The 17250-nt window shown below is 39.3% G+C and overlaps 1 protein-coding gene across 12 annotated transcripts in view; it reads left to right on the top strand.

Moving 5' to 3' along the window:
• The window catches only part of DLG2 (discs large MAGUK scaffold protein 2), a 2318993-nt gene that overhangs the window by 890000 nt on the left and 1411743 nt on the right, over positions 1 to 17250 (top strand). The window contains exon 1 of one of the 12 annotated variants that reach the window (XM_027532397.1): positions 7394 to 7919. The exons of 10 other annotated variants lie outside the window; for them this stretch is intronic. In XM_027532397.1, coding sequence (XP_027388198.1) covers positions 7818 to 7919 — 102 coding nt within the window. In that variant the 5' untranslated portion in view covers positions 7394 to 7817. Of the gene's footprint in view, positions 1 to 7393; positions 7920 to 17250 lie in introns of those variants that run through there. One more of the 12 variants, XM_027532402.1, reaches the window with a different exon arrangement.

Raw genomic sequence — 17250 nt, 5'->3', positions numbered from 1 at the left:
TTAAATTGCTTTTGTTGTACCTGACAATATTTTCTATTGAAAATAATTTCTGTTCCAAATTATTTATATATTAAACTTTTAGTTTTGTATTTAGAAAAAAATACTGTTAAAAATAAATGCTTACTTTGAAAATGAATTTCCCTGGTGGATCAGAGGGTAAAGCATCTACCTGCAATGTGGGAGACCTGGGTTCAATCCCTGGGTCAGGAAGATCCCCTGGAGACGGAAATGGCAACCCACTCCAGTATTCTTGCCTGGAGAATCCCATGGATGGAGAAGCCTGGTAGGCTACAGTCCACTGGGTCGCACAGTCAGAAATGACTGAGCAACTTCACTTCACTTGAAAATGAAAAAAAAAAAAAAAAAAAAATGCACGCCAGGCACTTTAGTTCAGTTCGGTTCAGTCGCTCAGTCGTGTCCTACTCTTTGCGACCCCATGAATTGCAGCACGCAAATTCCATCCCTGTCCATCACCCCTGTCCATCCTCCCTGTCCATCACCAACTCCCGGAGTTCACTCAGACTCAAGTCCATCGAGTCGGTGATGCCATCCAGCCATCTCATCCTCTGTCGTCCCCTTTTCCTCCTGCTCCCAATCCCTCCGAGCATCAGAGTATTTTCCAATGAGTCAACTCTTCGCATGAGGTGGCCAAAGTACTGGAGCATCGTTCCAGTACTTTAGCCTGATCCTTCCAAAGAACACCCAGGGCTGATCTCCTTCAGAATGGACTGGTTGGATCTCCTTGCAGTCCAAGGGACTCTCAAGAGTCTTCTTCAACACCACAGTTCAAAAGCATCAATTCTTCAGTGCTCAGCTTTCTTCACAGTCCAACTCTCAAATCCATACATGACTACTGGAAAAACCATAGCCTTGACTAGACGGACCTTTGTTGGCAAAGTAATGTCTCTGCTGTTCAATATGCTATCTAGGTTGGTCACAACTTTTCTTCCGAGGAGTAAGCGTCTTTTAATTTCATGGCTGCAGTCACCATCTGCAGTGATTTTGGAGCCCCAAAAAATAAAGTCTGACACTGTTTCCACTGTTTCCCCATTCATATATGATATTTTAATTAATTCTCAGAGGAACCCTGTAGTACAGATGTTATTATTTAACACCCCTCTCCTTTTTTAATGCATGAGAAAATTAACTGTCAAAGAGACTAAGTGGTTAACTCAGAACGACATAGTAAGTATCAAAGCTAAGATTGGAACCCAAGACCCAAACCTTATTCTTTCAACACTGAAACCAAATTTGGTAAACAAAAAGACCTAGGCAGAATTCTTTTTCATTTGACTTTTCCTATTTAGGACACTTTCACAGGTGGTGCAGAGGGTGATATTTTGGAGTTGCTTTTCTCAAAATGGCACTGTGAGTGAAAGTGGAATATCATGAGACATCTTAGAGCCAAAATTGTGCCTTATCTTATTGAAGCTAAGGACAGCTATTATTTCAAAATTCATGCTGCTAAAACAAAATGGTAAAATGGATTCTGAATTAATGGGATGACATTTTCTCAATAAGGGTTGTATTCCTTTCATTGAGGAAGTTGGGGGCCAAGGACTGAATTAAAAGACAGTGATCTACATTAGTTCACCAAGAGCCTATGTGGTAGCTGTGGAAGGGCTGGCTTAACCCATAGATTTAATTGTTCTTTATTAATTCATTTATTGACTCGATCATTCCAGACTATAAATAAGAACATTATTCCAAGTAAAGGTCAACCAAGCATGGCATGTATGCCTCAAATAATGGCCAACTAGTCAGTAAGCATGTCTGGCCCAAAGGAGTCTGTACTTGGCGGCAAGTGAATAGAAGGAGAAGACTCGGAATTACAGAGAAGACCAGGGAGCAGCCATCATGGGGAAGGCGTGATGGATTTCAGAGTCAGGTTTTATGGGTCCTGACTCTAACACAAACCCTCACTGCAGCTGTGTGTTCCTCAATAAGAGGAATGTGGAAAACCTGAGAAAGGGCCTGAGCGTCTTTGGGAGAATAAAATTGTGAAGAAAAGTTAGAGTTCTGTATAAAGATTATACGTATTGGGTACATCTAATGGGTTTATTCTTTCCAGTTAACTTTTATTGGGGAAAAAAAAAAAACAGGAAATCAACATAAAGTGTCTCCAGTTTACTGAGCATTTATCACAAACCAGATAAGAGGAGTGGACATTTTGAAACACATTATCTCATTTAAGCCTTATAGCAATACCAGTTAAAGAATAAGAAATGATAGTTCAGAGAAGTTAACTAGATGGGCCAAATAATCTTATGGACTTCAAGTACATTTTAGTACTTAATTGTATATATATTTTCTTACTGTCAGAGATACTGTTTTTATTTTATGACAATATCTTCACTTAGTTTACAAACTCATTTTTGGCAGAAAGACATGTTCATATGCCTCTTCACCTTAATTTCAAGAAGCTCAATAATAAAAACTGTAGTTTGTGTTATGAAATTATTGATAAATTAATTAGTTGAAGACATGTGTACTAAAGATTAAGTGAAAATAAGTGGACAGTCATTTGTAGGGATGGGGAGTATAGGGAAAATACTTAAAGGTTGAAATCACATTGTGAATACTGCCAAACCAAGCATACCTGATTCACTCCAAAGTTCTTATATGTTTTCTGTACCTACTGTGATTTTTTTATAGGAGTCACTCTCTTAAAGAGTTATTAAATAACAGACCCTAATATGAAAAATAGGTGAAAAATAAAGATGTGTTGGCTGTCACAGGCAGAATGGCCTACTTATTAAGAACTTGGCTTATCATGTCAGATTTCTTGGGTTCAAATCCCCATTCTATCACCCAGCTAAGCTGTTATTTAGTAAATTATTGTTCCCAAATGTTCTCCTTCCTCACTGTGAAAGGATTATCCTTCCCCACCTGACTGGCGTTGGGTTTGGCCACATGACATGCCTTGGCTAATAAAATGCAAACAGGAATATGTGTTCCTATCTGAATAGAAATGTTAAGAGCCACTGCATACTGAGTCACTGGTCATTTTTTTACTTCTGCCGTGAAAACATCATGCCCCTGATAGAGGCTGCTCTTCTATTCATGGAATAATATGAGCTAGAGTCAGGGTCACACTATGAAGGATGTCTCACATAAGGAAGAAATAAACATTTGCTATTGAAAGCCATCACGGCTTTTTTGTTAGTTGATTCATTTAGTTGACTTGTCTATCAATTGTGTTAGCTTGGGCAAATTATTTAATTTCCATGTGATTCAGTTTCCTGTTTGTGTGTGTGTGTAAGTTTGAGAGGTTGTGCAGATTAAATAAGTTAATGTAGATAAAGTACTGAAACCAGTGCTGTGCTGATAGATGCTTCTCTGAAGAAAAAAAAAGTCTTGGTATAGAGTGTTTTCCAATTTATGTGGAAATACTTCCTCCATGGCTGATTTCAAACTACCAGCATGATATCATGAAAGGTTGGAATTAGGTACAATTGGCTCTCAAGGGTAGAATCTGGGTTCAGCCCGCTGCCAAACTGATAACATTACATATAGCAAACACTATAGTAGAGCATATCAAATAGTAAGCACTATCAAAAAGTTTATTTTCTGAGACAGGTGACTGAAAGAAATGGCTTCTCAAATTTCCTTTACATCTCAGATCCTTTATTTGTAAGAACCACTCAGAGAACTTCAGCACTGAAAGTAAACTTAGAGATACTCTAGCGTACCCATTTCATCTCAACAGACAAGGGAACTGTGGCTCAGAGAGGGAGTAACTTGCTCGAAGTCACACAGTCAATAGGAAGAAACATCATGGCTCCTGGTGTCCATTACACGCTTTTCCCTTCCACCATGAACCACCTCTTCTTAAAAAATTGCTGTGGATGGGATCAATAAAGGAAGAAAAAAAGCTACGTCAATAGCTAATACCTCTTGCCTTGTCCTGATTTGGGATTGGGAATAATAATGATAGCAGTAAATAAAATAATCAAATTAAACCCTGATCATATTTTTTTGATAATCCTGATTATCATTATGATCATTTATGATTGTGAGTCTATTTTCAGAAAAGTTGTAAGAAGGAAAAATGTTTAAGAGTGTGTAGTTGTCACGTATTATTTTTCAAAGGTGATGAGTATTAGGAAGAACTGTAAATGTTACCAATCACTGAGGTAATTAAGGGTGGTTATTTTGACTATTAAAATCAGTGCATCATCTCCTGGCATTCCCTAGTAATATCTTCTCCTAAAATTACTGCAGTACACCTCCATGCAGTATACTCCCTAATTAGCTTTTCAGACCAATAATGCAGTGTGTTCATATCTTAAGGTAACAGTGATTCATTTGGTTAACCATAGTGGTTACTGCCTGTAACTAAGGAATGCATTGTCATGGAAACAACATTTTCTCTCCTCCCCCACTTTCACTTCACTCCAGAGCTATTATCAAGAGACAAGAATTAAGGAAAAGCATTTTGCCAGATGTATATGAACAGATAACAGATATACATAGACACACGTGTGTGTGTGTGTGGAGAGAGAGGTATAATCAATGAAGTTCCATTGATTAAACAACAGAAGATCGAGGAATGAAATATACACTCTCCTTTATATTTTGTCATTTGTCTTTGTTAGCCTAAACCAGCACAAGCTGGAAAATGGGAAATGACTTGAGCCTAGCAGCCTGTAATGCTGCCCTAGAATAGGAGGTCAGCCTTAGCCTGGGTAATTCATTAGGGAAAGACTGTGTTAGTTATTATTGGAACATCACAATATAGAGCATACAATACTTTTAGGGTGTTTGAAATCTAAATTATAGGCTAATGAATAAGGGAAATATTGTACAACTTTTTTAGAATCCATTCTCCTTTGGAAAAAACAGCCATAATTATAGACGCTCTGTAGGTGGAAGTGCTCACACAATCACATATTTGTTGCTAACAGGGAAAAAATGCTAAGGGATACACTTAGTCTGTGAATGTGACTTTAAGATTACACAGCAGGCACCAGACCAGAGTTCTGCCCCTACCATGTGACCTGGTATGTTTGAGCACATATATGTATCACCGCCTGAGTCCTGGCAGGCCCTAGATATGCACTGGATTGAATTAACCCCAATTCCTACTAGAGAAATCAACTAGGTAAGGACGCCTACATTTAGTATCATAACCACAAAACTTTAGACACAGCTGCCCTCTTCAGTTAGAACCAGACTTGCCTCAACTTCGACTGTCTTTCCCTGCTGATCTTTGCTCATGCTTTGCTCCGTATTGATTTCCTTTCAAGAGGTCTTCATTTTGGAGGCAGGACACATATTCCTCTCATCAGGGGGCTGATTAAAAATGTAGATTTCTTGATATCCTCTTGGCTTATGGAATGAGAATGTAGGGGTGAGCCTGAAAATGCATTTTTTTCTTTTATCATTCTTTTCTGTTTGTTTGGTTCTCTTTTTAAAAGCACTCCACAGAATTTGGATGTGATCTGGTTTGGTTTCCATTAACTTGGGACAGGAGGGAGGCTGGGCTATTTTGGATGTTGCCAGGTGAGGGAAATTTTATAGGATACTGCATTTGACTTGACAGCTTGCAAGTTATTTTGTTCTTTTATTCTTCCTGGAACTTTGTAAATTGAAGCCCGTAGTGGTATTTGGACTTCTATTAATTTAGAGCACAAGTGGTCTGGTGTTTTGGGAAAACTACATCAGGACAGCATGGTTCCAGCAGAGCTTGCTATAGATACTGAGGACTAAGTTGCTTTGTTTCAAGTGAGATCTGAGTTCATGGACCACTTAGAGACTTTTGAAATGACTACATTTATGTGAATGGGACAAGCCTGACCTCCAGTAAATCTGGAAAATTTAGAACATGCTTCTGGAGAGATGTGTGATGTACCCTGTGATAATGCTTTTTTATATTCCATCAATTTTATTTGAATCTTACCTTCATGGCTTATTGATTGTGTGACTTGGGGAAGTGATATAGCCCTTAGATATTATTTTTTCTCTACAAAACATGTGTCCAGTAACATCTACCTCTCAGGCTAAGACAAGAGCTAAGCTATGTAAGTTGAATATTCATTGGAAGGACAGATGCTGAAGCTGAAGGTCCAGTACTTTGGCCACCTGATGAGAAGAGCTGACTCACTAGAAAAGACCCTGATGCTGGGAAAGATGAGAGCAAGAGGAGAAGGAGGCAACAGAGGATGAGATGGTTGGATGGCATCACTGACTCAATGGGCATGATTTTGAGCACACTCCAGGAGATAGTGAAGGACAGGGAAGCCTGGTGTCCATGGAGTTGCAAAGAGTCAGACATGACTGAGCAACTGAATGACAACAAGCTATTTAAGTACAGAGCACCTACCATGGACTACCAAGGCTGACCACGGGAAGGTGTTGTTTATCGTCTCTAGTCTTCATGACAACTCTGCAAGGTAGGAGTTAATGAGCCCACGAAGCAAACTGAGGCACAAACACTGTAACTTACACAAAGCCATCCTCAGCACCAGAGCCAGAGTTTGATTCCACATCCTGATGACTTGCTCTCTTTCCGCCAGCCATCTGTGAGGCAGAGTGCCAAGCACTCAGGTGGCACCCAGAGAGGGCTAGTTCTACCCATTTCCTATTCTGCAACCTACTATCACATTTTCTTTCCTTTCTTTCTTTTTTTTTGTCTCTGACAAGCAATTTTGCAGCTGGGCCAGCCACATGCTGATTTTTTTTTTTTTTTTTTTTTTGATCTTTTGCAATTTTGACAGCCTCACTTAAAAAAAGAAAAAGAAAAAATCAATACAGCATCCACCAATCTTGTCATTCATACTTCCGGAACAACAGTAACACTTCTGGAGCTTCCTAGAGCCCCTAAGACGTCAAGGTAGGGAGGGGGCGGACTCTTCCGTTTTGAATTTAAAAAAATGTTGTATCAGATAAAGCCCTGGCTGAGGCCAAATCTACCACCCAGGGCGTGAGTAGGCTCGCTGACACAGAAGTCAAGGAGGTGTAGGGCCCTCGGGAAGCCGTTTTCAGCCCACTTCTGGCCCAGGTGCCTGTACCGGCCTCAACTCAGGCAAGCTGAAGTCAGAGGGAGGGGAGGATGCTCTCTGCAGGGCTCCGCGTGGGCCTCTCCCCTCACCTGGACAGCTCGGAGGTCGCCTCTCCGAGGGCAGCAGAGGCAAAGAGAGCCCAGTGAGATCTCCGGGTCCCAGCAGCGCCCGGAGCACCCCCACTGGGACCCCGGGACTCCTCGGGGCGGGGGGGGCCCGGGGCGCGCGGGCTGGCTGGGCGAGGCTGGCGAGCCGCGCGCGCACCCCCTCCCACCCCACTCGTCCGGCCAGCGCTCCCCACGGTGACTCTGGATTGCAGCAAGCCATTGGCTTTTTACCAAACCGGGAGCTGCAGTATTTTTTTTTCCCCTTCAGGGAGAATAATTTCAGCCCCCTTCAGCTCGCATGACAATCTTGTGTGACTGGGGCGAGTAGGCGGGTACATTCTTTTACATGGTAATACTGCCCCACCTCCTTTGAACCCTCCTCTAAGCGCCCGGCTTCCTTTTTATTTTTATTTTTTGATTTTTTTTTTAAATTTACCTCCCTCCCCCAAATTCACCAAAAGGAGGGGGGTGGAAAGGCCTTCTTGTTTCTGTCCCTCCCCCCACGCCTCGTTCCCCAGGGAAGGGAGACCCCGAGACGCTTGGTACTTGCCCGCGGCGTGGCTTCTACCCCGGCGCTGGGATGGCCGCGCGGGGCGCAGGGGCCAGCGATCGAAGTGGCCGCCGCCTCTAGGCTGTCGCTCCATGTGCCGGGTGAGCACCGTGGTCGGGTCCCCCAGCGAGCTGCCACTGCCGCAGCTCGAAAGGAATGTCCCTTGTTGTTCAGGACCCTGACTGTTTTACACCAATGATTTGCCACTGCAAAGTTGCTTGCACCAACAACACTTTGTCGTTGATGTTTGGATGCAAGGTAGGATGAGGTTCATGTCTTTTTTAATGCATGCTGCCTCCCTGGAGGGGAACAAACAATTCCTTTTATTATTTGTTTATGTGTCTGCCTGTTGGGAGAGTGACAGAGCTCAGGCTTGCTCGGCTCTCTCTGGGAGCCGGCTGGGTTTGGGGGCCCGGGGACCTCAGTGATGTCCCGGCATCTGTGGCTGGGTTTGATAACTCGGTCGTGACTCATGACGGGACCCTGATCGCTAATGCACAGAGGCTCCAAGAGCAGATAAATCCTCGGAAAGGGACGCATTAGGTGGCTCTCGGCTTGGGATCTCTTTCTATACTTAGCTGGCGACTGGGCTTGTGACAGCTGAGCTGCCAGCTCCTGAACTTGTCACTCCTCCTGAACTCACCCGGACCCGCAGGACCCGCCGTCAGGGTTTTTCTGGAGTGGTGGATGGACTTGAGATGACACGAAACGTATCAGTTTGCAATCTGGCACTTTGCAAACTGAGGAGCCTATTTTTATTTTAGAAAAACCTGGAGCCAGGCTCGTGTTGCCCCCAGTTGTGTATTTTTCTCTGAGCTTATACAATCCACTCGAAGTCAACACTCAGAAATGTTATCCAGAGGTGGCGCGATTATTCAGTGAGTTTCTTGTGAATAACTGTCCCACCCCAGATTTTTTGTAAAGGTGATTGGTGTTCCCAAGGAAATGAGGTTTGAAGGTTTCCGAAGCAGGTTACCATTCGTTGCTCAGCCTCTGAAACTTTTTTTGGTAGACTCTGGGAGCTGGCACTCCCTGAGAAAGACTTACAGAGCCAGGAATTTGAGCAGTCTCAGCCCCCTAATGGTCCGAGTTCCTGTCCTCTTTTTCTTAGGGACATACCTTCACTTTTTTCTCATTGTGAAAAACTGTGGTGGTGAGGGATGGGGGTGTCTTGCCTGTTTGTGTAAAAACACTTTTGTGGCTACTATGGTGATTCTCTAAGGAGAGAGGGGAAGAGAGGGAGAAAGAACATCACATGAAATAGCTGAAAATTCACTTTTGTAAGTGATTAAAAGCCACACGATCTCTTCTGTTCTGAAGGATAACATGACTGACTACACAGGATGCTGACAAGCACCTTAGGCAGTGGGGTTACTGGAACATACACAGTCAACTTCATGGATGATGCTCAGAGGAGGCGTAGGTTTAGTGGAAAAATTCGGAGTCAAAATCATAAGTCTTATACTGGCTGTGCCTAGAGAATCTCCTTTCTCTGACCCTGGGTTTTCTTCTATAAAATGAAAGATATGGATGAGATAATCCTCTACAGCCCTAACATTCTCCTATGATGTTTTTCATTTAATCATTTAATAGTAAAGTTACTGTCAGAGATATATGTTTTATTTTTATTTTTTTTTTTTACTTAATCTGATAGTCTATACCTTAGAGTTAGTTCCAGAAATATTGATCATACTAAACAGTAGCCTCATGCTCCTTTTAAAATCCCTGAAAAGGTCTGAGGGTTGTTGAAGGTTTGCATGTTCAACGCTGTCCGGAAGATGTATGTAATTGAACAGCACCAGTAACTAACTTTTTAGCTCCTTTCCTCACACTACTTGCAACGCTTCCCGCATGCATCTAGCTACTCACTCTTCTAATTATATTTCCAGTAGCCTCTTAGCGATGGCTACTGTTTAAAATCCACTCCAATAAATATATGAGAATTGCTTTGCAGTGCAAAATGATTACAAAGGTGAATTGTTTGCCAGAGGCAATTAAATACAAGCTAATAATCAAATAAGATAAGCTATTGGTGTGCAGAATGTTGTTGAATATGCATTGAACCCAGGACATTCAAAAGAAGTCTCTTTTATGTTGTTAAGTTTTCCCTGATTTTCAGATCATATTGCAGGGAACTGGTATAATTACAAACACTTTTTCTTTAATACTGTTGAGTTACATTAGTTTAACTTCCTTTAAGTTCTATTCCATTTGGTGTTTCAGTTTAACAAAGTCAAATTTCTGAGAAAACCGTGTCAGTAGAGTGAAATACCTAAATCATGTGGGTTGGCAGATAATGTTCTTTGGAAAAAAAAACCAAGCCTCTGAAAATAAATTAATACTTTTAGAGGGTCTATTCCATTTTATTTTGCTGAGTATGTTTGAATAAGATAATTCTTAAAAGCCTTGTATAATGGGATTGATGATTATATTATAACCTTACTTAACAGTTGGTTAATTATTTATTGGCTGATATAAGGTCCCCACCTTGGAATCTTAGATATGGAAATAATGGAGCTTTCTATTCTAGCCTTTCTCCAGTGAAGTTCTTCAACACATAGTAACAGAACAAAATGTGGGAAAGTGGCATATCCTATAGGCTGGATTTCAAAACTAGATGTATCATTTACTAAATACATGATTTTTCTAAATCTTAGTTTTTTTCACAGATAAAATGGCCACAGTAATAACTACCACATTGCATGTTTCTATCTCATTGAAAGAATGCAGTTTAAATGAGATACATCCAATGTTTAGTAAATATGCATTCATCAAATGATTGATACTTTTATATGGCCTTGGTTATTTTCATAACTTCACTGTGGGGAGTGGGTACATCAATTATAAGAAGATCCTCTTTACCTCTTTTACTCTTAGGGTATTTCTTTCGATAAATTGTTCATTTTGCTATGAGCTCGATTATTACTTCTCTGAAGTTATTTCCTCTTTGCTAAGTGTTTATATAAAATGTAAGAGCAGTTTATATATTGGTAAAGCATGCATAAAACAAAAAGTGTTTATAAAAATGAATGAAAAACTGATACCATTGTTCCATTCAACTAACAAGTATTTATCGATAAGATAAATACTTACCGAGCAACCAGTAAGATGGTTGTGACAATAAACAGCTTTGTCCCCATGATCTCAAAGTCAAACTCTACTAACTATATTCATTATTTAAGGAAACAAAATGATGATTTTAGTTGAATCTTTATCAATGAAAGTGGGATTTAAATGGCTGTTGAAAAAAATTAAAAACTCATGGAGGTATGTCAGTATGGAGGCTCTGAAAGTGCATTCATTTCAATATTATCTAGGAAGTTTGAAAATAAGTTTATTAGGATGGATATTTATTTTGTTCCCTGGAAAACAGTTAGTATGACAAAGTCTAAAACCTTGTTTGCGTATAAGCCAGACTGTTTCAAAAGTACTTAAACTATTCTTATTATCCCAAATGGAGTAATGGCTTGAAGGGTGCTGAGTTATTTGAGCTTTCAAGGCAAAAACCCCAAATAATATTATTTTGTCACTTAGCAATCTCCAGAGCCCTACCCTTGCTGCATCCTGGTCACCATTCAGTTTAGTTAACTGACTGTATTACTTATGAACATAAATGTGAAGTGTCTTTCTGGGCTAGGCTCTATCCCGGTCTCTGTGATAGACATTGGAGATACAAGTATAAGTATGATGCCATTCTTCTCTCCAGGAATTACACATCTATTGAGAGAAGGGATTCTACTTCCTTCCCTAAAATACAGAAACCACAGTCCCACCTGATCTTAAGGTCTCATAAGATAAATTAATGAACGTGAGTTTGAGCGAACTCCAGGAGATGGTGAAGGTCACGGAAGCCTGGTGTGTTGCGGTCCATGGGATCACAGAGAGTCTGACACGACTGAGTGACTGAAAAACAATGACAAGATAAACACAGTTGTTCAAAAAAGTTTTCATATTGCATCAGTTCTCTTTTTGCTGCAGTCCATATGGTATAACCATATAATGCTGCCTATGAGAATGGACTTTGCATGGAAAAGGAGGGCTTCTGAAAGGCTTTTTTCTGCTCATAATAGTTTCTGTGTCATTATCTGAAAATGAGCGTTAGCTTTGTCTTTATGTAACTCTGTTTTCTCCCTCTGCAAAGATCAAAGTTCTGAATGTAATTTCACAGCAGACTATAGTTTTCCTCTCTTTCCTTGACTACATTGCAAGGATCCGCAGCCCCATGTACCCCTTTTCCTTCTTTTCCTTTTTCTCGCCATTTCCCAGGCAAGACATAAAAAGATAAGATGTCAGTTTTGCTGATATTTCCTAATATCTTCATACTCCCTAATATTTCTCTAGTATTTATTATTTCTTAATAAAAGTGCTTTGTAAAGTCTTATATTCTCTGCAATTATTCCTTGCTTTCTTTTAAACTCAAAGTAAGATTTTATTGATATATGCCTCATACCTTAAGGAACCTCTCTCTTCCCCATAAATAGTCATTTGTTAATATAACAACTCAATAGAATCAAACCATTAAGACCCCGAGGCACATTCAGTGCCTTTAATTTCCTGTTTGATAGATTATGATAGAGAGAAGTTCTTGGAAAAGTTATATAGTCCTGCAACCTGCTTTTTTTTTTTTTTTTCTTCTAGTGAATGTGTAGACATTACAAAAAATGCTTGACCTCTCAAAGGAAAGGAATCATGTGGTAGAAATCAACCTCTTTCTTGTCTAAATGGTGACTCTCCCCAAAGAAAGAACAATGAGACTAAGAAAGAGAGATTTAAATGAAAGAAAATAGAGAAAAAGAGGAGTGAATCAAAAGAAGGAAGAAATTTTTACTAGAGAAGTAAAAGGAAAGAAAAAACATAATCCAGCATGATTAAACATCTACAAAGGTTAGATACTCTCCTAGATAGTAGGATACTATCCTTTCCAAGGGTCATTTTTTGCCCCCACCCCAATCTCCATAGTTACCAGACAGAGAAAGTAGGAGACAGAGAGGAAGGAAGAAAAGTACAAGATGATGAAAAGGGAGAAAGACATCAGAAAGAGGAGAAAGAGGAAAGGGAACTGGTCTGTGGCCTCTCAACATCCAGAGGGTGATTTTACAAGCTCCCAAGGTTGTAGTCTGTCAGCACCTCTCTGGTGGACAGTTCCCACCAGCCTGTAGGCGTTTCCAAGCCTCTCCAAACCTCAGTTTCAAGTTTCTGTGGTGGTAAAGTGGTTTTATTTGCTCATTTGTTTATTTAAAACAGCAAATTTTGTTACAAAGAGGGGTGGTCCCAGAGGATGCATTAATCACTATATCACTATGTATATTGGTCGTTTGTAGAACAGTTTTTATTTATATGAATATTACCAGTGTCTATGTTGGTATATTCTTTGTTTTTATTTTATAATTTGTGTTCATTAAAATCAATTTAAAAACCATAAAATCAGAAGGAAAACAAATTTTAGAAAGCACTATTGTCTCAGACAACTGGAGATCAAACCTACTAATATTTTAATGTATATTTTTCTAGTTTCCTGGTACTATTTTGTTGGTGGTCCACATATATCTTCATTTAAAAAATTTAGTTGTATCATAGTGTTTACTTCTGAATGTTTTAAATGAATATTAGAATTTGTGTATATATTTTAATGGGCCTCCCTTGTGGCTCAGCTGATAAAGAATCCGCCTGCAATGCGGGAGACCTGGGTTCTGTCCCTGGGTTGTGAAGATCCCTGGAGAAGGGAAAGGCTACCCACTCCAGTATTCTGGCCTAGAGAATTCCATGGACTGTATAGGCCATGGGGTCACAAAGAGTTGGATACAACTGAGTGATTTTATATATTTTAATAGCTATATAACAGATTAACATTCTTATTTTTGAATCTTCAGCCCAAAGATAATATTGTGCTGTAGGCTCAGTCACTCAGGTGTCCAACTTATTGCAACCCATTAACTATAGCCTATTAGGCTCCTCTGTCCATGGAATTTTCTAGGCATGAATACTGGAGTGCGTTGCCATTTCCTACTCCAGGGGATCTTCTTGACCCAGGGATCGAACCCGGGTCTCTTGCATCTCCTGCATTGGCAGGCAGATTCTTTAACCACTATGCCGCCTGGGAAGCCCAAAAGATAAAATTGCCCCCCGTCCCCACCAATTTTCTACTATCAAAAGCATATCTTGAGGAATAAATCTTTTTCTTATTTGAAATTATTTCCTTTGTATAGTCTAGAATAAGTAGAATTACTGAGATATATTTTAAATCTTTTATGACTCTTGGTGATTGATACTGCTACATTCATTTTAGTGATGGCAAGTTACATTATATGTTATAACATTCCCCAGCTTTAAATAGCTCTACCTTGTTGATTTATAAGAGGTAATCAATTTGTTTCCCTCTGAATAAAGTTGAAACTCTATCAGACTTTGAGTTAATGGGGTGTGAGTTCCCAAGACTATATTGGTGTATTCCAGTTTAAAAATTTCTGAAATGCCAAAAATCCAAGTGGTCAAAATGGGTACATCAAGTTAATAGCTATTTACACAGTTAAGGCATTCATCCCTGTCTCAGCAGATGTTTCAGATCCTGTTACATATGCTTTGCAAAGGTCAACTCATTTAATTCTCATTATAATCTTCAGAAATGGGTTATAAAGTTGTCTCCATATTAGACATGGGGAAACTGAGGCATATAGAGTTTAAGTAACTTGCCTGAAGTCACATGGCTTTCAAATAACAGATCTAAAATTTGAGCCCAAATAGTTCATGTCTAGAGCATACACTCATTTCCAGAATTAACTATGGGGTTCTTTCAAATGGCAACTTCCTCTTTGGACCTATATGTTAGGAGTCAATTTGCAAAAATTTTAATTTATACCTTCTCTCCTGGGCATAACTCTGAGTTTGAATGCAAAGCACATCTGTAAGAAGATTCAGCCTTATAGTAAATGCTTTTTTTTTTTTTTTGAGAAGAGTGTGATCTAATATACCATATCCTATAGTTTTCATGTTCTCATTTCCCACATAAGGTTACTGACGCATTCAGGAGGTGACTTTCTAAAGATCACACACTGTGTCCCAGAGCCACAGCTAGAAACCGGGTCTCCTAATTTCTAACTCAGTGTTATGTTTATATGCCATGACCTCCAACTACAAACTAGAAGTTCTGAGAATGAAAGTGAGAGAAGAGAAATTGACAGGTTTTATCTGTAAAAAGCAGGAAAAAATAACAGCTTGTTTACAGGACTGCCTTAAGGTTTACGTGATATATCACACATGAAAACATTTAGCACAGTGCCTCAAATGTGATAAATATTCAGTGCATATTTTTGTCTCCTGTTTCATTAAGGCTACTTTGCAGACTGGTGAAAATTTTGGAGACTGTTAATAGTCAACTGAACAGTGTTCTTCAATCAAGCACTTTGAAATTCACTTAAGAGCACATGAGGAGTACTTTAAAACTACCAAACACATTGTTAAGTGTTTTAATGCCACAAAAGGCAGAATCAAGAAGTTTATATAATTCACACCAAGAAAAAAACCCCCACAAAAACCTAGATTAAATCTGACCCAGAAAGAGAAAATGAAAAATGAGCTAATGAATGAAAGAGGTCCTGCATGTCCCAAAGAAGCAGGTTGTATAGGCTTTGTGTCCTATTTGACAAAGTATACTTGCCAGTTCAAGGTCCTTTTCAAATTTTATTTTTTAGTAGTCGTTTGGGGAAAGAAACTCTAAATAACAAAAGGCAAAGAGGATTAAAGTTATGCAGTCACTAAAATATGTTCACAAAAAGGAATGTTGAATATTAGAATTTAGAAGATCTTGCAAAATCTCAGACTTATTCTTTATATTTGTTATGAAGCCTTTTACCTTTTACTCACTTAGGGATATTCAAGTAAAGTTCCAAAGTCCATACGGTAAAACCATCTCCAGTCCCTTCTGGATTAAATTACCACTGGATTCCTTCAGCCTTCAGTACTTAATACTTGAATCTTAACTTTAACGTTCAGTTGCAAATTCAGTTTACCTATCCTATTTGTCTATCTGAACCATGAGCTCCTTGGGTAAGGGGCCATTTATTTATTTATTTATTTAGTCTACTACCTAAAAGATCCAGTAAATAGAGCTGTGCCTGTTCCATACAAAGCAGCCAATATATATGTGTTGAATGATTGGGAGAATTCTGTGGGTCCCTGTAAAGATTTGCTGAATGAGTTTGTTGAAAAATAAGTGGTGTGTTTTTTGTTATTTCATTTCTCATTTTTCTTTAGCAGTTTGCCTCTGAGAACCTGTTGTGCTTTCAGACTTCCTAGAACTTTTGTTCCCTGAAACATAGACTAGGCATTACTCAACGTGTTACCCCGGTATGATGGTTAATTTTATGTATGAACTTGAGTGGGCCAGTATGAACTGCCCAGGTGTTTGGCCAGTTATTCTGGGTGTTTCTGTGAGGGTGTTTCTGGATGAGATTAACATTTGAATCTTTAGACTGAATGAAGCAGATTGGGCTTCTTAAAGTGGGTGAGTGGGTCTCATCCAGTCAGTTGAACATCTGAATAGAACAAAAGGGCTAAGCAAGAAGAAACTTCTTTTGCTTGACTGCTTTGACCTGGGATATCAGTCTGTTCTGACCTTGGGTCTCAAAGTGAAATTTCAGTTCTTGAGTCTCAGGTCTGCTGGCTTCTAGGTTAGAACTTGCACCACTGACTCTCCTCACCATCGGTTCTCAGGGCTTCAGACTTGGACCAGCACTACACGTCGGCTCTCCTTGGTCTCCAGCTTGCCGACTGCACGTCTCGGGACCTCTCAGCCTCCATAATGAAGTTAGCTGATTCCCTATAGGCAACCTCTTTCTCTCTCTCTGAGAACTCTGACTGATATACCTGCTGTCTAGGGTGAGATGCCTAGATATGTCATCACTAGTAAGCCATTCTTGTTTAGTAAGTTATGGAGGAACTAATAGATTATAAATATAATATGCCAAGAGGATGTTGTTGCATTTAAGCCTTTTTTCTCAGAAGATCATGGATTTATTTCAATATAAATCACAGATTTTAACTCTAGATGTAGTACAGTAGAAATCATTCAATGCTCCTTTTATAATTTTTCCATCTATATTTCTATCTTTATTTACCTATATGAATGTTCTTTTTAGCCTTATGGACACACTGTACATTGCAGTGATGATTAAATACTCAGTAATCATTTTTCCTATGAAAATTTAAATGAGTGGGTCAAATGAAGTAAGAACATTGCCCTAAATTATAGCTTCTAGAAACCTCATAAGTAGCATAATATTTTTAAGCATCATTTTTGTGTATGTGTGTGTAACTCCTAACATAAAATATGTTATTTTTGATGATATTCCTTATCTTTATTAAAATTTTATCCAAGTTTCTGAGGTGATTTAAAACATTTTATCTGATGAGCGAGCATGCTAAGAATAGTCACAATCTCTAATATGCTGTCCGATGTACTCTGAATGCCTTAATATCCACAGCATAGACCAAACCAACCAGGAGTTAATATCACTGCATTACATCTCAAATAATGATAGCAGTAAATGGAGGTTCATGATATCACTTCCATAAGCTTTCAAATAATATGGTT

Source organism: Bos indicus x Bos taurus, chromosome 29 (genome assembly GCF_003369695.1).
Source record: "Bos indicus x Bos taurus breed Angus x Brahman F1 hybrid chromosome 29, Bos_hybrid_MaternalHap_v2.0, whole genome shotgun sequence".
In the NCBI taxonomy this organism is placed as follows: Eukaryota; Metazoa; Chordata; class Mammalia; order Artiodactyla; family Bovidae; genus Bos; species Bos indicus x Bos taurus.
The sequence above is the reverse complement of the archived record's forward strand: the minus strand, read 5'-3'. Positions and strand labels throughout refer to the sequence as shown.